Consider the following 21,954-nt stretch of genomic DNA (forward strand, 5'->3'; position numbering starts at 1 on the left):
TCCATCATAAGGTCAGAAGTAGGGATGTTTGCTGATGACTGCACAATGTTCACCATTCATGACTCCTCATATACTGAAGCAGTCATTGCCTGCATGCAACAAGACCTGGACAACATTCAGGCTTGGGCTGACAAGTGGCAAGTAACATTTGCGCCACACAAGTGTCTGGCAATAACTATCTCCAACAAAAGAGAATCTAACCATCTCCCGTTGATGTTCAATGGCATTACCATCACTGAATTCCCCCCACTATCAACATCCTGGCTAGAAACTGAACTGGACCAGCCATATCAATACTGTGGCTACTAGAGCAGGTCAGAAGCTAGGAATTCTGGAGCGAGTATCTCACCACCTGTCTCCTCAGTGCCTGTCCACCTTCGACAAGGCACAAGTCAGGAGTGTAATGGAATGCATTCCACTTGCCTGGATGGGTGCAGCTCCAACAACACTTGAGCTCGACTCCATCCAGGACAAAGCAGCCTGCTTGACTGGCACCCCATCCACCACCTTCAACATTCACTCCCTTCACCACCAATGCACAGTGGCAGCAGTGTGTACCATCTACAAGATGCAGTGCAGCAACTCACTGAGGCTTCTTCGACAGCACCTTCCAAACCTGCGACCTCTACCAATGGAAAGATCAGAGGCAGCAGATGTATGAAAACACCACCACCTACAAGTTCCCCTCCAAGCCACACACCGTCCTGACTTGGAACTATATCGCCGTTCCTTCACTGTCACTGGGTCAAAATTCTGGAACTGCCTTCCGAACAGCCCTGTTGATGTACTTACACCCCATGAACTGCAGCACTTCAAGAAGGCAGCTCACTACCACCTTCTGAAAGGCAATTAGGGGTGGGCAATAAATGCTGGCCTAGCTGTCAATTCCCGCACCCCAGGAACGAATAAAAGTCCTCAACATTGACTGCGGACCCCATGGAGTCTCATGGCATCAGGTCAAACATGGCAAGGAAACCTCCTGCTGATTGCCACCTACCACCCTCCCTCGGTTGATGAATCAGTTCTCTTCCATGTTGAACACCACTTGGAAGAAACACTGAGGGTAGCAAGGGCACAGTATATACTCTGGGTACGATCTTCAATGCCCATTACCAAGAGTGGCTCGGTAGCACCACTACTGACTGAGCTGGCTGAGTCCTGAAGGACATATCAGCCAGACTGGGCCTGCGGCAGGTATGAGGAACCAGCAAGAGGGAAAGTCCTACTTGACCTTGCCCTCACTAATCTACCTAGTGCAGATGCATCTGTCCATGATAGTTTGGTAGGAGTGTGCAGTCATTATGGAGATGAAGCCCCATTTTCACACTGATGATACCGTCCATCGTGTTGTCTGGCAGTACCACCGTGCTAAATGGGATACATTCAGAGCAGATCTAGCACCTCGAAGCTGGTCATCCATGAGACGTTATGGGCCGTCAGCAGCAGCAGAAGTCTATTTAAACCACACTCACCTCATGGACTGGCATATCCCGCAATTTACTATTATCATCAAGCCAGGGGATCAAACATGATTCCATGCAGAGTGCAGGAAAGCATGCCAAGAGCAGTACCAGGCGACTTCAAAATGAGGTGCCAACCTGGTGAAGCTACAACACAGAACTACATACCTGCTAAATAGCAGAAACAGCGTGCGATAGACAGAGCAAAGCGATCCCACAACCAACAGATCTGCTGTCCTGCCACATCCAGTCATGAATGGTGATGAACAATTAATTTATGGGAGGAGGAGGCTTCACAAGCATCCCCATCCTCAATGATGGTGGATCCCAACACGTCAGTGCAAAAGACAAGAGTGAAGCATTTGCAACCATCTTCAGCCAAGAGAGTCGCGTGGATGATCCATCTCAGCCTCCTCATGAGGTCCCAATATCACTGATGCCAGTCTTCAGCCAATTTGATTCACTCCACGTGATATCAAGAAATGGCTGAAGGCACTGGATACAGCAAAGGCTATGGGCCCTGACAACATCCCGGCTGTAGTACTAAAGACTTGTGCTCCAGAACTGGCCGTGCCCCTAGCCAAACTGTTCCAGTACAGCTACAACACTGGCGTCTACCCAACAATGGGGAAAATTGCCCAGGTAAGTCCCATCCACAAGAAGCGGTGCAAGTCCAATCCGACCTAATACCGCCCTATCAGTCTACTCTCGATCTTCAGCAAAGTGGTGGAAGCTGTCATAGATAGTGCTAACAAGCAGCACTTGCACAGTAATATGCTCATTGGGTTCTGGCAGGGTCACTCAGCTCCTGACCTCATTACAGTCTTGGTCCAAGCATGGACAAAAGAGCTGAATTCAAGAGGTGAGGTGAGAGTGACTGCCCTTGACATCAAGGCAGCATTTGAGCCAATATGGCATTAACGAGCTATAGCAAAATTGAAGTCAATGGGAATCCAGGGGAAAACTCTCCGCAGATTGGAGTCATACCTCACACAAAGGAAGGTGGTTGTGGTTGCTTTGCTGTGTGTGTCCAACCCGACCCGAGCCCGAAGGCCGGACCCAGAAGAGCGACCCGACCTGACCCGAACCCGACATGTCGGGTTTGGGTTGGGTAACAGGACTTTACCTGCAAGTTCTCCTCCAAGTTACCCATCCTGACTTGGAAATATGTTGTCGTTCCTTCACTGTCGCTGGGTCAAATTCCTGGAACTCCCTCTCTGACAGCAACGTGGGAGTACCTACACCACATGGATTGCAGCAGTTCAAAAAGGTAGCTCGCCACCACCTTCTCAAGGGCAATTAGGAATGGGCAGTAAATGCTGGCCTTGTCAATGATGCTCACATCCCAAGAACAAATAATTAAAAAAAACAGCAGGCAATTTGTGCATAGCAACGTCCCACAAGCAGCAGTGTAATAATAATCAGGTATTCTCTCTTAGTGATGTTGGTTGAGTGATAAATATTGGCAGGATACCAGATGTAACTCCCCTGCTGTCCTTCAAAATCTACTGAGATCTTTTGCGTTCTCATGACAGGACAATTGGGCCCTTGGTTTAACATCTCATCCAAAAGATGGCACCTCCAACAGTGCAGTACTCCCTCAGTAAAGCACTGAAGTGTCAGCCTAGATTTTATGCACACGTCTCTGAAGTGGAACTTGAACACACAACTGAATAATTCAGAATTAAGAGGGCTAACACTTAACCATGGCTGATGCTTAGGGCATAAATGTAGGGTTGTTACTGGAGTTATAAGCAGGGAGGCCTGAGATTTTTTTTCATGCAACTGGTTATTAGAAGATGGGATCCAAGAGGCTATTGAAAGTGATTCAGTCCTTAGCACTGAAGAGACAGTTGGATAGATAAATAATTGGAAGTGTTGGAAGAATAATTGAAGAAAAGCAGGGAAACGAGATGAAAGGTGATATAGAACTTGTACTGACATAGGTTTATTGAATCACACGACCACCTCCTGTGCTGAAATATCTACAAATGAAAATGTTAGTACTATAATTACCCCCTTTCCTGCCTCAATAAATGAAATGAAAATGATTGTATGGGACTCATCCCTCTGGCCCTAGATTTCATGTCCGTATCATTGTGTTAGTCCATGTCTAGCTCCAACAGCATTTCCAAGCAGTAAAGGACATTGTGCGTTCTGGTCTGATCTGGTACATTTAGCTGGTACAGGATAGATTGGAATGATGAATTCCCTGGAAATGTATCTCCTGATGACTAGAGTCTTAAGATTCTCCTCAAAAATTTAGTGTCAATTTTGTTGACATGGAGTGTTTGTTAATTCCCTATTCAAATCTTATGTCCTGCCTGTCACGGCTCCATGTCGGACCTCGCGTGGTGCTATATTATCTTTTATCCACACATAACACATGTTTTTATGAATAAAATTACATCTGCCATTTTTATTCTCAGTAACTGAAAATTGTAATGTCCAAAATAAGGTTTTATGCAAAATTTAAAACAGAAAAAATGTCTATTTCTTAATAACATGATTAATTGTCTCCACCGAATTATTTTGTGTCTTTTAAATGCTTTCATTAAAGTTCCTTGTTGAATGCTTTCGTCTGTCCCAAAAGCCTGATCTTGGACTTGATATTTTTCCCAGAGCTGTAATTGTTCGCTGAAAGATTGTGCAGTGTGCCCACTTTGCCAGGAAGCATCATTAGCTTACCTGAATATTGTACTTTAGTTTCTAGTAGTTTCTGCTGAGTCATCCTCAAGGATATTTAAAGAAAAGCTAGAGGAGACAAATTCCAAAAGCTTCATTCATCTAATGTTTATATTGAATTTTGTTTAAAATCATGAGCGAAAAGTAACACTACTGATTGCACACCTATTGCAGCCATTGTTTTAAGCTTGAAAACTCAGCTAAGCTGAAAGACTGTCTTGTTTTACCATGTTTTTAAAAATTGAACATAAAGTGAAGTTGTATTTTGAAGCAAACAAATATTCTATCACCTGTTTGTAACTAGAAAATGTGGTTTTTACTGACACCTGAGACAGATGGTGAAAGGCAGGTAGTTTGTTTCCTCACCCCAATTTGAATTCTTTAAAACAAGAAAAACCTTTGAGGGAAACAGGTGAACTTTAGGCTTCATCACTCGTCCTTTGGAAGAGCAAATGAGAGTGAAAGGGGAATATGTAAAATGTATACAGGGGTGTATACAGGAGTTGAGTGAGTAGTTCAAAGAAAAGTTCGGGTACTAAGCAGTGTGAGCATTGATAGGGGATGATATGGAATGGAAGGGGTAGTGGGAATGCAGAGGATTAAGGGTTTAAAGAGGACTTAAGAGGGGATGGGAACGAAGCCACTGAGCACTCCCCTAACTGGAAAGTGCAGCCTGCAGCACTCCGATGGCTTCTTTCCTTGATGCACCATCACCCACCTGTAAAGAAAGAAGTGATTGGTAAGATAGAGACCATATAGTCTGGCTTATTGTCTGCAATGCCAGAAGGAGACTTGCATTACATTATTAAACAAAAATGATGAACATAATTAACCACCAGCACCTCTGACCCTAAAAGAACTGTCCATTTTGTATACAGATGTCACGATTTGTAAGCCACAGATCTTTTAACACTAATTCTCACCTGCATCTGAAGTTAAATGTGAAACAGTTCAGGCCTCAATTTGTAATTTTTAAAATGAAAACCTGTTTACATAGTCAACTAATTTGACGTCTGCCATATGCTGCCTTTATTTTGTTTTGTTCTACGAACAATCTTGTGTTTAAATCCTTTCATCGCTGAGACACCCTCTGTCTCTGTAACCTCTTTCAGTGCTACAAAACACCACCACCCCCCCACATTGCCGCATTCCCCACGAGAACTGTGTGCTCCTCTGGCGCTGCCCTCGTGTAGCCCCCCTCCCCTCTCTCCACTGGTGGTAGCCATGACTTCAGCCACCTAGGCCCTATGCTCTGGAATTTTCCATAAACATCTCCACTTCCCTCTTTAAAATCCTCCCCAAGACCTATTTTTTGACTAATCTTATTCATCCTTCCTAATATCTGCTTCTCTGGTTCAGTGTCCATTTTAGTCTGACTGCACTTCTGTGAAACACTTGGGATGTTTTTAGGAACATAAGACATAGGAATATAGGAGCAGGAGTAGGCCATTCAGCCCATCGAGCCTACTGCACCATTCAATATGATCATGGCTGATTATCCACTTCAATGCCTTTTTCCCACACTATCCCCATATCCCTTTATGTCATTGGTATTTAGAAATCTATCAATCTCTACTTTAAACATAATCAATGACTGAGCTTCCACAGCCATCTTGGGTAGAGAATGCCAAAGATTCACAACCCTCTGAGTAAATAAATTTCTTCTCATCTCTGCCCTAAGTGGCTTCACCCTTATTTTGAAATTGTCCCCTAGTTCTAGACTCCCAACCAGGGGAAACATCTTAGCTGCATCTACCCTGTCTATTCTTTTAAGTATTTTGTAGATTTCAATGAGATCACCTCTCATTCTTCGAAACTCTAGAGAATACAGGCCCAGTTTCCCCAATCTCTCTTCATAGGACAATCCCAGAACAAGTCTGGTGAACTTTCGTTGCACTCCCTCTATGGCAATAATATCCTTCCTAAGGTAAGGGGACCAAAACTGCACACAGTACTCCAGGTGTGGTCTAACCAAGGTTCTATACAATTGAAGTAAGACTTCACTACTCCTGTACTCACATCCTCTTGTGATAAAGGCTAACATACCATTAGCCTTCCTAATTACTTGCTGCACTTGTATTTTAGCTTTCAGTGACTTATTGACTAGGACACCCAGGTCCCTTTGTACATCTACACTTTCTAATCTCTAACCATTTAAGAAATACTCTGCACATCTGTTCCTCCTACCAAGATGGATAACCTCACATTTTTCCACGTTATATTCCATCTGCCGCGTTCTTGCCCACTCACTAAGTCTGTCCAAATCCCTTTGAAGACGCTTTGCATCTTCCTCACAACACACATTTCCCACCTAGTTTTGTGTCATTCGCAAACTTGAAAATACTACATTTGGTCCCCACATCCAAATCATTGATATAACTTGTGCACAGCTGGGGCCCCAAGTACTGATCCTTGCTGTATCCCACGAGTCACAGCCTGCCAATGCGAGAATGACCTGTTTATTCCTACTCTCTGTTTTCTACCTGTTAACCATTCCTTAATCCATGCCAGTATATTACCTTAATATAAAAGCAAAATACTGCAGATGCTGGAAATCTGAAATAAAAGCAAGAAATGCTGGAAATACTCAGCAAGTCTGGCAGCATCTGTGGAGAAGTGACCTTTCATCAGAACTGGCAACGGTTAGAAATGTAATAGGTTTGAAGCAAATAAAGCAGGGCTGGGGCAAAAAATAACAAAATGGAAGGTGTTGATAGGACAGGGTCACAGAATAACTGACCAGAAGGTCATGGAGCAAAGGCAGACGGTGTGTTAATGGTGTGCTGAAAGATAAAGCGTTCGTGCAGAGAGGTGGAAATCTGAAGTAAAAACAGAAAGTGCTGGAAAGACTCAGCAGGTCTGGCAGCATCTGTGGGGAGAGAAACAGAGTTAACATTTCGGGTCTGTGATCTGAAGTTCAGTTCTGATGAAAGGTCACAGACCTGAAACGATAACTAAATTCATAATGTTTTAGTTTCACCCAAATGACTTTTCGGTTCATTGGGGGCTATACAATAGTTTCTGATTTCAGCCCATGTTACGACCAGGTGAGAAAGAGATCTAGGGTTCCCTTCCAGCCTCCATCTGGTCTTACTGTAACGATTTTATTTTTAAACACACTATGTTTTTAGTTCCCTTTGGTGAATCCTTGTTCATTGCTTTCAAATTATATGGTAAAGAAACCAGCACAAACAGGCTTTCTTAGGTTTGAAGAAGGAAAATTGAAATTTATTAAACTTAAACTCTAATTCGGTTAATGCCTACGGATACACGACGTGCCAACGTTAGCATGCATACAGAATAGGCTCATGTAGGACAGAAAAGAGCAGAAAAAAAAGTGGAAAAGTTTGAGGCAATATCTGAAGAGTTTTTGTTATGGTTCTTCGAGCTCACCACAGAGTCCTTGATTGTAGGCAGATCTTGCTTTTCATTGGGGCCCAGTATTCTTCTTAAACCCTGTTCAGTATAGGAGACTGTTCTCTCTTGGAGTTCATGTGTCTTCAGTGGATTCAGAGGCTTGTGAGAAAGAGATGGGAGCAGACAGGAGAGATCTTCTCAGTCCAGGAGCAAACAGGCACTCTGCCTTCAAACTCTCTGTGGCCAGTTCAAAAGAAAACCCTGAAACAGCAGAGTAGTCAGCTGGTCTAAACAGTCCTGGCCCTTGTGGATTGTATCCTCCTTAGCAGGCCCTGGAATGCCCTTCCTCACCTTCAATGTCTGTTTATGTAAATATTTTTTTCCAGCCACGGCTGATCTGTTTAACAAGTCATTTCCTTGCTCCAACAACAGTCAAAAATCAATATTCATGACAAAATTGATGTGCCTCATTCTCGGCAGGCGGGGGCTGAGCATGACACTGCCACACCCAGCGGACTGAAATGCGATTTGAGAAAAGCGCATTTCATTAAAAAGGTTGAGAGAAAAATATAAGATACAGAAAAAAAAAATGCATTTCTCTCATTTATTCACAAATCCTGAAACTTATTAAAATCGCCCCTTTTTTGGCATCCCAATGTTCTTTTTTGGGGAAGTTTTTCCCGTTTAACCATTTTCATGCTGCCTAGGGTCTTTGTTCCTGTTGAGGTCTGTAAAGTTGTTTGGCCGGGTGGGGGGCTGTAGGGGAGGTGTTTAGATTTAATTAGCCCTAAGCTGGATTTTTTTCCTCCGGAGAGTCAGTAGTGGGGGCAGGTCTATCCTGAACATACTTTGTGCTTTGCTGAGTCATGCAAAGGCTTTTGCATTTGGGGGATGCATGATTTTCTTTGGTTCTGACTGTGGGGGAGGATTCTTTGCTAATGTCCCTTTTGTCCTAGAGGACACTCCTGCCTGCAGGTATTGTGCAGACTCTACTGCACTCCCCTGTGGCAGTTTGACATCACCCTCACGGTTTCTCTGCCCCCTCGAGGTCTTTCTTTGTCTCTGCAGGTTCCTGTAAATGCTGTTAGCAACTTTGGTGGGGTGCTTCTCGTGTCTGCATTTACATAGGAGGATGTGGGGTCTAACTGTCCCTTTTTGCTCTCAGCGGGGGTCCCTTACAGTTCACCAGCCCTCTGCTGGAGGGTCCTAACACCGGTACAGGACTTAGGGGTGCAGGTTCCACCTGTAGCTTGGGTTTTCCCTCAACCTGGCACATATGGCAACTGCTGCAGTACTCCACTACATCTTTGTGGCGTTTTGGCCAGTCACACTGCTATCTTATGCGTGCTTTGGTCATTCGTATACTGGCATGTACTACCACTGTAGTCTCGTGGGCCCTTCTTAATCTTTCTCTCCCGTACCTCTGCGGCAGCAATAACTGGTGAATTACTGTCCATTCCTTGCTCTCAGAGAACTCCATTTCCTCATCAGTACCTCATTCTTTAAATAGTAACAATCAGCGAGTCTCTCTGCTTCACTTTCAGACTGGGAAACCTGTGCTAACTCTCGCAATACTGGGTTGGCTTGCTGAGCCTCAGCTCGGGAAAATCCATTTAATTCATTCCCTGGGTCTCCTAACTTTCCAAAGAAAGTCTCAGACGGACAGACCTGGTCATCTGCCTGCAGTGCTATTTCAGTCTCCAGCAGGGGAGCTGGCTTGATCATGGCCTGATCCACTACACATTCAGGGAAACTGCAGGGGTCAGTCTCCTGCCACTGCCCTGTCTCTCTGACCACCTGCGATCTCTCACTACATGGGGGGCTGCCACCTTCATCCCTGCCAGATAATTACCTAGGAGCAGATCAGAACCATCCCTACGGTCTGCAGTCCCGAAACTAGGTCACACTCCAGGTGCGCCCTGTGTACAGGTACAGGCGTACATTGCACTCCAGTACCATTCACCACTATTCTGTTGTCCACTGCACTCTCTGGGGTAAAGATCAGGCCTTTTTCCAGTAAAAGGGATCTAGTGGCCTCTGTGTCCCTGAGAATTACTATGGCCTTGCTTGCCCCACTTGAGGGGTATGGGGTTACTTTCCCTTCAGACACAAAACCTTGATATACTCAGGAATCCTATTAAATTTTCCTGCACTTGCAGCCATAAGCTTTATGGGTCTCACTCTTACTGCAATTAAAGCCACAGCTTATTCTGCTATGCTTTCCATCAGGTTCACTTCTTCACTGAGTGATTTGTGCCCTGATTAACCCTAGAGGTTATCCCTTTAGTTTCCAGCAGTCAGCTTTTAAATGCCCTTCTTTATTACAATGGAAGCACACAGGTTTCCGGATCTCACTCTTGCTCACAGCACCTTCCTTTTTGGCTAGAGGAGGGTCCCCTGTGTCTCCTGCTTTCCTTTCTCTCCCAAGACTGCTTAGGCTCCCATCACCTTCCCACCCTTTGTCCTTTTTGAATTTGTGGCAGTGACTAGGAAAGGTTCTCTCCTGGGAAACTGACTTCTAAATTAAAGCAAACTCATTGGCCAGAACGGCCGCTTGCCGGGCTCTCTCTACTCGCTGCTCCTCTACATGGGTCTTTATGGAGAGTGGGAGAGGGTGTTTAAATTCCTCTAACAGAATTACTTCTCTGAGATTCTCATAGCTGAGCTGTATTTTAAGAGCCCTCAGCCACTGGTTAAAAGCCAGCTGCTTACTCCAGATAAGTTTGATTAGCTTGCTTCTTGAGGGTTCTAAACTTCTAACGATAGGCTTCGGGTACTAATTCATACGTCTCAAGGATAGTGTTTTTGGGACAGTTCATAATTTGATGAACTCTCATCTGGCAATAGGGCATAAACCTCATGGGCTTTTCCAGTTAGCTTACTTTGTAGTAAAAGAGGCCAGGTCTCAGCTGGCCATTTTAGCTGCCTTGCCAGTTCCTCAAAGGACATAAAAAATGCTTCTACATCCTCCTCATTGAATTTTGGAATTAGTTGAGCTAGTTTTAACAGTTTTGTACCGAGCCCTGAATTATGCACCTCCATATTGGCCATCCTTTTACTGGGGTTACTCTGTCGCCCCCCCCCCCCCCCCCCCCCCAAGTTAACTCAAGCTGCTTCAGCTCTCTGTCTTCACATTCCTTCCAGAATATTCTTTCTCTTTCCCTCTCCTGCCTTTCATTTTCTTCTCATTCCTTCTGGAAGGCTCTCCCTCTCCTGCCTCTCTCTTTCTCTTTCCCTGTCTTCTAATTCAAGTTCCCTTTGTTCCAATTGTATCTTTGCTAACAATACCTTGTTGGAGTCTGCTTCTAACCCTGTTTCTGCTTTTTCAGATTCAAGGGGAAAATGGTTGGCCACTGGTCTTAGGAATTCAGACTTCCTAGCCTTGTCACGTACAATGATCCCACACAGCTGAACCATATTTCACCGCTCCGGCATAGACAGTGCTTTTAACTTATCCCAAGTTACTTCACCCTGGCTTGGGGAGCCACTAGCTTCAGTTGCAGACATGTTAGTATTCAAGCACATCCAACCACAAGAAAACCACTATTGAAATTTTGCTCTTTTTGATTGGGAACAATTTGGCTTCCCACTTCCAGCTTGCCTGTGGGTAAAAGCCCGGACGCTTGCACCCAAAATTCTGTTACGACCAGGTGAGCAAGAGGTCCCCGTTCAGCCTTCACCTGTTACTGTAACAGGGTTTTATTTTTAAACATACTGTGTTTTTAGTACCCCCTTGGTGAACCCTTGTTCACCTCTTTCAAATTATAAGGTAAAGAAACCAGCACAAACAGGTTTTCTTAGGTTTAAAGGAGAAAAGTTGAACTTTATTAAACTTAAATTTAAACTCTAATTCGGTTAACGCCTTTGGATGCACGACGCACCCACGCTAGCATGCATATGCGATGCGCGCATGCAAGAGACAGAAAAGAGCAGAAGAAAAATTAAGTGGAAAAGTTTGAAGCAATATCTGAAGAGTTGTTGTTACAGTTCTTTGAGGTCACTGTAGGCTCCTTGATTGTAGGTAGATCTTGGGGCCCGGTATTCTTTTTAAATCTTGTTCACTGTAGGAGACTTTTCTCTCTTGGGGTTCGTGTGTCTTCAGTGGATTCAGAGGCTTGTGAGAAAGAAATGGGAGCAGACAGGATAGATCTTCTCAATCCAGGAGCAAACAGACACTGCCTTCAAACTCTCTGGGCTGTTCAAAAGTAAACCCTGGAACAGCCAAGTAGTCATGTGACTATCTGGTCAAACCAGTCCAGGCCCTTGTTGATTGTATCTTCTTTCAGCAGGCCCTGGAATGCCCTTCCTCACCTTCGATGTCTGTTAGTATGTTTTAAAAAAAAAAATTCCAGTTACGGCTGATCTGTTTAACAAGTCATTTCCTTGCTCCAACAACAGTTAAAAATCAATGTTCGTGACAAAATTGATGTGCCTCATTCTTGGCAGGGGGGGGACCCAGCATGGCGGCCTATTTTGATAAGATGAGGGATGTTCAGACCTTATTGTAGTGATTGTAAGCTGGAGAAGGAGTGTCTGCTAGTGCCTTTGGTTTAGCTCACTTCATATCCATGTGTGATCTGCTTAATTTCAGTGCACATGCGGTTAATGGGTTTCAGGCCTAGCAAACATGAACGTGTATTTCGGTGCAGCATAAGCTATGTGTCATTTGACTTTGTCCTCCATCTTGTTGAAGTCAAGTGTTCCAGTCTCTCTAAATTGCTCTTTTTTTTTTATATAACTCTTCGGCTTGCTTTTGTATTTCCATTGCTGCACTTCCCGTGAGCCTGACAATGTATTTTATCCAAAGGTGGTAGAGGGCAAAATTGGTCTTTAACGGTAATGTGTAATGGGTGGGAGGGAATCCGCAGCCTGTGTTACATCACATCCAGTTATTCTTTTCCACTAACTTAAAAATCATGTGCTGCATTCAATTTACAAGAAAGGTCCTTGAAATAATTCTCCAGTTTAGGTCATGACTCCCGGTGCTGTGAAAATGAGGCTCGTTCTACATAGTCATTTACAGCATCTCTGAAACAACACAAAATCTGCAGATAGGCTTCCCCCTAAAGCTGCAAACTGTACCGCAAAGGGAATCTGATGGTAACTAAAAGTGGTAGCATGTTTAGCCATTTCATCAAAAACCTGTTTTCTTTTGGTCAGGTTCGTTACTTGAAGATTATTGAGAAAAGTGGCTACCAGGCTTTGCCGTGGGTTCGTTATATTACTCAAAATGGAGGTAAGGAACATGCATTTTTATACTTTAAATGCTGTCTCCCCTGTGTTTTACAGTTTAAATCCAGTCAGTAATGTTGGCTTAATTGCAGTGCTGAGTGCAGACTCTATCAGAGTAGTAAAACAAAATACCACAGATTTTGGAAATCAAATAAAAACAGAAATTTCAGGAAACACGACAAGTGAGTCAATATCTCTCCAAAGACCCTATCTGACCTGCTGTGTGTTTCCAACGGTTTTTGTTTTCATTTCTATCCGAGCTTTACTATTATGTTGCATCTTTATGGTCAGCATCTGAAAATTCAGAAAGAAACACTCCTGTAAATCTCATCCGTATCCCCTGATGTCTTATCCATATCCCTGATGCCTTATAATCTTGTTGAGCTATTTGCGACCGAAGCTGCCTTGCAAGTGGTGAAAAGGTTTGTTGGCTTCAAGGTATCCACTTCCGAACATCCCCAAACCGATTTTGTGTCTTGTAAGTCATTAACCTGCACACATATCAACACCCAGTATTAAAAGCAACAACAAAAGACTAATGTGGTATAAAATTAGATATTTCGCATTTTAAATTACAGCTGCTTAAAATAGAAACATAATGCTTTTTACATTCATTTTAAAAACCACTGGTTGCACACCAAAAGGCAATTTAGCTGCACTCTGGTGTTAAAAGTAGAGAACATTTTTTATCTTCAGGTTCAAGGTATGCTATTTTACAAGAACCATCTCCCGTTTACTGGAGAATCCTATCCAGCTTTAAACCTGAGCCATGCATTCTACTGAATTATCTACTGCTCACAGCTGAAATTGAAATAATTAGTACTTTTCTAAAACTAGGATAATCAAAGCAGCAGATATGTCTGACAGTTGTGATTCATTCACACTCAACGAATACAGTAACTAGCCGTATGGTACATTGAGGGTGGAATGTAACTGCTGTCTCAGCAGCTGGTACAGTACAACTATTAAATTCAGTGAATCAGCCTCAAAACAGCTGTTGCAGTACAAATGTTTAATCCAACCTGTATCACAAGAGTCTGTAGTTATTGTGCACATATTTAATCTAATCTGTATCACAGAACTATGCACTTACAGTGCACATTTTTAATCTCTCTAATGGGAATGTATGCAGTTAACGGCACATACATTTGATCCATCCATTTACAGTGCAGTACATATATTTAATTACATAGAAATTGTATCATGGATTGGGCCATTTGACCCAGCTAGTCTGTGCTGGTGTTTATCTTCCACAACCCGTTATTCCTAATCTTATAGACTCACCCTATTCCCATAACTCTTTATTCTCAAGCAGTGATCTAACCCATTCGCAAATGTTGACATAGTCTCTGCTTTAATCACTCACTCGGGTAGTGTATTCCACAGCCTCACAACCCTCTTCTTTTTTTCAACACATTTCTCCTGCTTTCTGTCCTAAATCTCTTGCATTTAAGCTTAGATCTGTGACCCCTTATAGTGGGTCTATCAGTCACTGGGAACTGTCTGTTTCTACCTACACTGTTACATCCTTCATAATTTAACATGCTTCATTAAATCACCCCTTTATCTCCTTTGCTCTCATGCACTCTAATTTTTCATGTATTTCTTTGCATTTGTAATTACTCATATCAGCCAGCATCCTAGTGAGCATTTGCTGTCCCCTCTATTACCTCAGCATCTGTCCTACAGTGTGAAGCCCAAAATCTCTCCATTCTTCAACTGGGCTTACGCAAACTGCTATAAATTCACCATTCCACCATGACTTTCATATTCTATATCTCTAACTGTAAAATCCAGTATACCAGTAGCTTTTTTAATGGCATTTTCCAGCTATTTATTTATTTTTTCCCTTCAAGTTTGCTATGCTCCTTTTTTAAGTACAGGAGAAAAATAATTTTAGGCTGAATTCCTGACTTGCATCCAACAATGAAGCGTTTGACAGATATAGGCAAACGTGCTTAGTGAAATGCAGATTTAAGCAAAACTAACCAAATCCATAAATTATTTCTATATATTTATCTATATATACAAGGCTGTATTGATCAGCCATTCCTAGGTACCTGAGGGCATCAAGGGTCAACTAGTGGAGCCTGATGTTGGCAGAGCAGGGTAAGGGTAGCAGGCTTCCTTCCCAAGGCCTTCAGTGAACCATTTGGAATTTTGCAACAAAACAGCTTTAATAGTTATGTTTCCTGGTGCCAGTTCACAAATGACCAGATGAATTGAAGAGATTTGAAATTGTGATCTCTAGATTGCTAGTCAAGTACCATAACCAGTAGGTTCAATGTTGGTGTCTAGCAGTTTTAGAGCTTAGAACCATAAATACCAATTTGTGAAGCAAAGCACATGTGTGCACCAAACTTATTGTACAAAGCAGTTACTCAAACTGTAGAAAATCTGCTACATTATTGAAGTGATTTTGATCTTTCTGTAATTACGGTGATAATATACTGATAGTAATTAGTAATCTCGTAAAAGATCAGCCATGATATTGAAAGGCAAGCAGGCTCGATGGGCCATATGGTCTACTCCTATTTCTTGTGTTCTGACATCTTTAACTTATCTATCTGCTCAATTCCCCTCCGTCTCATCAAGCAGTATTGCCCAGTGAGGTGATGTGCATTTTGCAAATATGAGAGTGCTGTTCACTGAGTAAGTTAACAGTTTATCGATACATGTGGAAGATACACTCTCACAGGTCTTGGAGTTGTGGAAGTGATTTGAGACTCTTTAATAAATTCATTTACGCGCAGGTGATGTTTTCAGGAAAAAGGTATTCTGTGACTTAGCTTCCTTCTACTCAGTCACTTTCGCCTGACCCCCACCTCTCCTCAATAAATGTGGCAGGCAAACGTGTTGCAGTTCTTCATCAATAACATAACAAACTTTTAAGAATTGCCCAAAGGCAGCATGTGCTGACTTCCCATTTCATCTCAAGTCTTCCCCCTCTCCTCTGTATCCCTCTATTCTGTATTTTTGCCTCACTACTCTAGCTGTAGGTACGCTCCATGGGCTAAATTTTTAAAGCTCAATGGCGTGCTTCCAAAATGGCATGGCACAGGCACAAGCTGTGCACCGTGGAGCCGCCATAATATTTGGCACAACGGCTCATTTACCTGAAGAGGGCGGACCACCCGTCCCCCATGACGTATAGGGGGTGGGCGCTCTGTCCCCAGCAACGGCATCCGGCACCATTTTTAAAGGACTTCAAGCCCTTACAGGTAATTGTAATTTTTAAAGAGGAATGGATGGTACATTTACACTTAAAAGTTTAATAAAAGATCGAAGCCCCTCTCCCACCCCTCCCCCAACCCCCAAATGACCTAACAATTTATCTATTGCCCTCTTTCCCCCTAACAAAAACTTTTCTTCCCATCCTGAACTTGCACCCCGAACTTTATTACCTTTGCCCTTCAACCTTTTCCACCATCCCCTCAGCCAATAGTAAGTGTTTTCCCTGCTCACCCTTCCCTGCTCTGCCCCCCCGCCGCGCCCCCCCCCCCCCCCCCCCACCGCCTTGAAAACTTAATTCCTTCCCCCTCCCCACCAGTGTGCCACCTCAGATCTTTGAACGAAGATCCAAAGGCATGAGACGTCCGGCAATTGGCTGGAATATCAGCGTGGTACGGCTGTCTTGGAAAGGTGAATAATTATTCAGTGATTAGCTTTCAGGTAAAATGGGGCGTGGCCTTCCGGCGTTGAAGCCTGTGGTGGGTGTCTCCAGGAGATATTTTCAGGGTCCCCCCGCTACGACCCCCAACATCGGGGGGCTGGTAAAATTCACCCCCATATGTTGATCACTGTGAGGAATTTTCTAATAACAAATTGCATTTATTTGGCAACTTTAATGTAAAATATTCCAAGGCGCTTCACAGAAGCATGTTCAAACAAAGTTTGACACCAAGCCACTTGAGATATTTAGCCAGAAGCTTGGTGAAAGATGTAAGTTTTAAGGACTATCTTGAGGAGAGGAAAAAATGCAGAGAGGTTTAGGGAGGGAATTTGAGTCTAGGGCATGGCAGCTAAAGGTATGGCTGCCAACAATAGAGATATTAAAATTGGGTATGCATATGAGGCAAGAATTGGAGGAGTGCCAAGATCTCTCAGGGTTGTATGGCTGGAGGAGGCCACAGAGATGGGGAGGGGTGAGGCCATGGAGGGATTTGAAAATGCAAAAATTTACCTTTTATTAGTTTGAAGCTGCATCCCTTGTTCTGCTCTTAATCGTATTGCAGGTTTGCCTTTTCAATTCCTTTAACTAACCTTTATGCCGATAATATTACTGTTTCCCTTCTGAAAAGCCTAAGATTCTCCCGTCTTTCCTCTTAACTCAGACCCCTGACACACGATCAACTTCATGGCTCTTCTCTTCTCCCTTCAGCACTTAAATCTCTCCTTTCTGTCTTGGTGTCCAGAATAGAGACAGTTCTCAAGGTGTAGGCTGACCAGAGCATTTACAGTTTTAACATGACTTCCTCTGACTGTTCTAGCTTCCTAGTTCAATATTCTGGTGGCTTTGTTGATTACTGCTGTATGTTATTTGACATGTTGATTCTCGCTGTTGTGAATCTGTGAGCTGTATTCTAGCTTTGGGTTAAGGTCCTGATTTGTGTCGGGCCCATTCCTCCTGTCCAGCAATTTTGCCCTGGTAACCATAAATGCTCCATTTAATACCAACAGTGCAAGGCCAAGGCTGACTGGCACGAACATTTGAAAATAGAAAGTAGTGTGTAACTTCTGTGCACAACAGGTCTATAGAATCTGCTGTAACTACTCATCGGAGTTCCTAATAGAGACTGCCAGTCTCAGAGTGGGTGCAAGGATTCATTTATCTTCTAAACTTGGGTTGGGAAAATTTGAAAGCAATAGTTTCAATTTTTTAAATTCAAATTGGCTTGGTTTATAGTTCATATTCAGATATTTTTGTGCAAGTTTAATTTTAGGAAATTTCAGTGTGTGACATGACACGTCATGATTAAGCAGACTGAATTGAACAGTCGCTGGCTGCTAATATAACAATCTGGAATGAGAAACGTTCTATCGGTTTGCATTCCTTGAAGCTACTCTCAATCATTGTCCGACAGCTAGATACCGTCTTTATTTGGAACCCCGATGAACAGTTACAATGGATTCTCTAGACTTACTGACCGCAGACGTTATGCACCACTTCTGTTTTCCAGCGTTAACCTTGGCCTTGCATTGTCACTGTTCAATGGAGCATTTTTGGTAACCAGCAGAAATATTTTTCAAAGCCCATTGATATCCTGCTCTGATCTCAAGCCCACACTCTTGCACTCTGTTGAAGCTGGAGCCCTCATTTAGATTGTGATTGTACCACAACAAACCACAGTGACAATGTCAGCTGACAATGCAAGTAAACACCTCAGCATGTTTCAGCTCATCCTTTGCAAAATTTATAAAACCAACAGTTACACATCACTTGTGTAACATATTGCAGTGAAGCTGAGGAATGGCTTGCACTTCAAATCGCCTGAAGTCACAAATTTGCCAGTACTTGGATACTTTTAGCAATGTTGACTTTGTGGCAATACTGAGGGACTTTGTGGAATCTTTCCTGAAGAGAATTAATGAATTGAGTAGAGTGCATGATGCAGCAGTATTGTCTGTGGAAAGATTTAGCAGTGCGAATACTTGTAAATCAATAATTGTACAGACACATTTAAAACTAACTGTTTTGGAATGACTGGTGTTTGCTTACATAACAGTGACTACACTCCAGAAGTAATTCATTGAACATAAATCATTTTTTGGTATTTTGTGAGAATTTGAACATGAACTAGATGAATGCAAGTTTATCCAGCTGTTTTACTGTTTGTCTTTCTCTCTCTAGCTCATTTTCTATCCACTCTTTTTTGATCTCCATCCCTTCTTTCATCTTGCTCTCTCTCTTCCCTCCTGTTCTTTCTTTCCTCTCCTTGTTTCCTCTATATTCCTCCCCCTGCGCTCTCTCGCTCCCTGCCCCTCTCCTCCTCTCATAAGTCTATAAGAAATAGGAGCAGGAGTAGGCTATTCACCCCTTTGAGCCTATTCTCTCTCCCCTCCTTGTTCTGTTTACTTCAGTGTAATGCTAAATATACTGGTAACAAGGCGCTTACAGCGTAGGAGAGCTATCTACTAGCTCCAGTCAACTGCTTGTGAAAGAATGATCCTGTTCATCAGCAAGTAGCAGCTATAGATATTGCTGTAGATGAGTAAGAAGTGCAGAAGTAAACAAGACGTATTTTCCTTCAAGGGAGGTGTCACAGTCAATTCCATTTACTGAGAAGCATGGGTCAGTGATGCTGCATTCTGTCCCCTGAAATGTCTATGTTCAATTCAGGAACCTAGCTTTTTATAAACCACATCCTCCATACTCAGCTTGGTTTCCACCAAAAGTAATGTTCAGTTCTAAATCACTAGTGCCAGTTTGAGGTTCCCCTCTCTAAACAGAAGCAAAAGTAATTATTGTATGTCACACCGCTTTAACATGAGCTCTCAGCAGTTCACAAATCCTCATCAACAAGGTTCATAAAAACCTATATAACCGTGTGGCCACTGCACGAGGTTTCTGTCTCTGTTGATGATGGGTTGAATGCTATATTTGACGCTGAGCTCAGGGTGCAGAATATATACAGAGTATGTTCTGCGAAAAGTTCCTACGGCTTAAATGTTTTTATACTGCTCCACTGAATGTGAATGTGATTTATGAATGCGATATTCCACCTGAAGTTTCCGTAAGCCATTGTGCCACTTAGTTCATTTCCGAGTTTTTTTTTAAGGAGGTGGGGAATTATTATCCAGGAATTCAGCAAGTGAAGAGCGGCTGTTGAATGTTTTTGAACCCCTTGAAGGAGCACTGGTACTTCACCTCCATGGAGGCTGAGAGTTTGTTCTTGGTATGGGCATCATTACACAGAATTGCATAAAGCTACATGAAGTAAGTGTACACCACAGAAACAGGCCATTCAGCCCAACTTATCCGTACCTATATTTATGCTCCATGCAAGCCTCCTCCCAACCCTCTTCATCTTACCATATCGGCATAACATTCTATTCCTTTCTCCCTTATTTATATGTTTATATACCTTCCCCTTGAATGCATCAATACTATTCACCTTAACTACTCTCTGGAGTAGTGACTGCCACATTCTAACCACACTGTAGGTTTAGAGGTTTTTCCTGAATTCCCTATTGGATTTTTAGTGACTATTGTTTTGTTTTGATTCGTTCTTGTGATGTGAATGTCGCTGGCAAGAATAGCATTTATTGCCCATCCCTAATTGTCCATGAGAAGTGGTGGTGGAGCTGCTGCCTTGAACCACTGCATTCCATGTGGTGTAGGTACTCCCACCGTGCTAGGGAAGGAGTTCCAGGATTTTGACCCAGTGCCAATGAAGAAATAGCAATTATAGTTCCAATTCAGTATTGCGAGTGGCTTGGAGGGGAACGTACAGGTGGTGATTCCATGCATCTGCTGCCCTTGTTTTTCTAGTTGGTAGAGGTCATGGGTCTGGAAGATGCTGTTTAAGAAGCCATGGCGAGTTGCTGTAGTGCATCTTGTATATGGTACACACTGCTGTCACTGGTGAAGGAAGCGAATGTTTAAGATGGTGGATGGGGTGTCGATCAAGCAGACTGAATTGTCCTGGATGGTGTTGAGCTTCTTGAGTGTTGGGGCTGCACTCATCCAGGCAAGTGGAAAGTATTCCATCACACTCCTGACTTGTGCCTTGTAGATGGTGGACAGGCTTTGGGGAGTCAGGAGGTGAGTTACTCGCTGCAGAATTCCCAGCCTCTGACCTGCTTTTGTGGCCACAGTATTTATATGGCTGGTTCAGTTAAGTTTCTGGTCAATAGTAATCACCCCCGCCCCCCCCCCCCCCCCACCACCAACGATGTTGATGGTGGGGGATTTAGCGATGGTAATGCCATTGAATATCAAGGAGAGATAGTTAGATTCTCTCTTGTTGGAGATAGCCTGCCACTTGTGTGGTGCGATGTTATTGTGTGTTTAAGTGCCCCTAGTTTTGTTTTCCCCACAAGTGGCACCATCTTCTCTATGTCTACTCTGTCAAACTCTTTCATCATCTTAAAGATCTCTAGCAGGTCAAATGAACTGTTGAGAGTTATGTGACTATTTGCATAACCCATGCCACTGTTGTATGTAGAATTAAACCTGAATTTGCTCATCCCCCCCCCCCCCCCCCCCCACCTCATCTCTCGAGACAGGAAAGAAATTTCTGGAAAGAATTTGTAATAAAATAATGTAGTCCCTTCGTTGCCGTAATACTTCACAAAGGTTGGTGGCATTTTGTTTGTCATAGTATCAGCAGAAGGAGGTCTGTGCTGGCTCTTTGAAAGAGCTACCAATTCGTCCCACTCCCTGCTGTTTCATCATAGCCCTGAAAATTTCTCATTTTTAAGTATGCTTATCCAATTCCCTTTTGAAATATGTTATTAAATCTGCTTCCACCACCCTTTCAGGCAGTATGTTCCAGATTGTAGCAACTCACTAAGTTTAAGAAACACTCTCCTCACCGCCACACTGGTTTTTTTGCCACACACTGAATGGACCACTTTCCTCATCATCTCCTAAAGACTCAACAAGTTAATCCAGAGAGTAACCCAAGAGGACAGGAATACCTGAAGATTAAAACCTGGTCTGTTTTGAAGTGGCTAATCCCAGTTAGGGTGTTAGTAGGTATACTGTTATTGGCCAATGCTAGCAAGAGGAAATCAGTTAAGGTGTTCCCATAGCATTAGGTAAGGACAGAAGCAGCTTATGGTGCTCTTTTATTTGCATACTTTAGTAACACTAACCGCTCAGGCTTTCACCTGAATGACCAGTAATTTGAGTATTGACCGGAGTTCATGAGAGTGTACCCCCCACCCCATCTCTGTCATTCAGAAGAGTGGAGTAAATTGTGACTCTTCCATTCTTTTCCCCATTACTGCCCTCACTATTTACTTTCTGGCCAGCTAGAAGGACCTCAAGTTTTTCTTTGAGGGAGTTATATGTGCTGTGGGTAAAGGGGATCCAGTGGATGTATTGTACTCAGATTTCCAGAAAGCATTTGATAAGGTGCCACATCAAAGGTTATTGCAGAAATTAAAAGCTCATGGTGCAGGGGGTAACATATTGGCATGGATAGGAGATTGGCTAGCTAACAGGAAAGAGAGAGTACGCATAAGTGGGTCATTTTCTGGTTGGCAAGATGTA

General features: G+C 43.2%; 1 protein-coding gene across 1 annotated transcript in view; it reads left to right on the forward strand.

Annotated features, from left to right (window-relative positions):
* The window catches only part of LOC137351789 (AP-1 complex subunit mu-1), a 154,406-nt gene that overhangs the window by 102,483 nt on the left and 29,969 nt on the right, over positions 1-21,954 (forward strand). The window contains exon 10 of the mRNA XM_068016620.1: positions 12,663-12,738. Within this exon, the coding sequence (XP_067872721.1) occupies positions 12,663-12,738 (76 nt within the window). The remainder of the gene's footprint in view (positions 1-12,662; positions 12,739-21,954) is intronic.

The sequence above is a fragment of the Heterodontus francisci genome, chromosome 36 (genome assembly GCF_036365525.1).
Source record: "Heterodontus francisci isolate sHetFra1 chromosome 36, sHetFra1.hap1, whole genome shotgun sequence".
Taxonomy (NCBI): Eukaryota; Metazoa; Chordata; class Chondrichthyes; order Heterodontiformes; family Heterodontidae; genus Heterodontus; species Heterodontus francisci.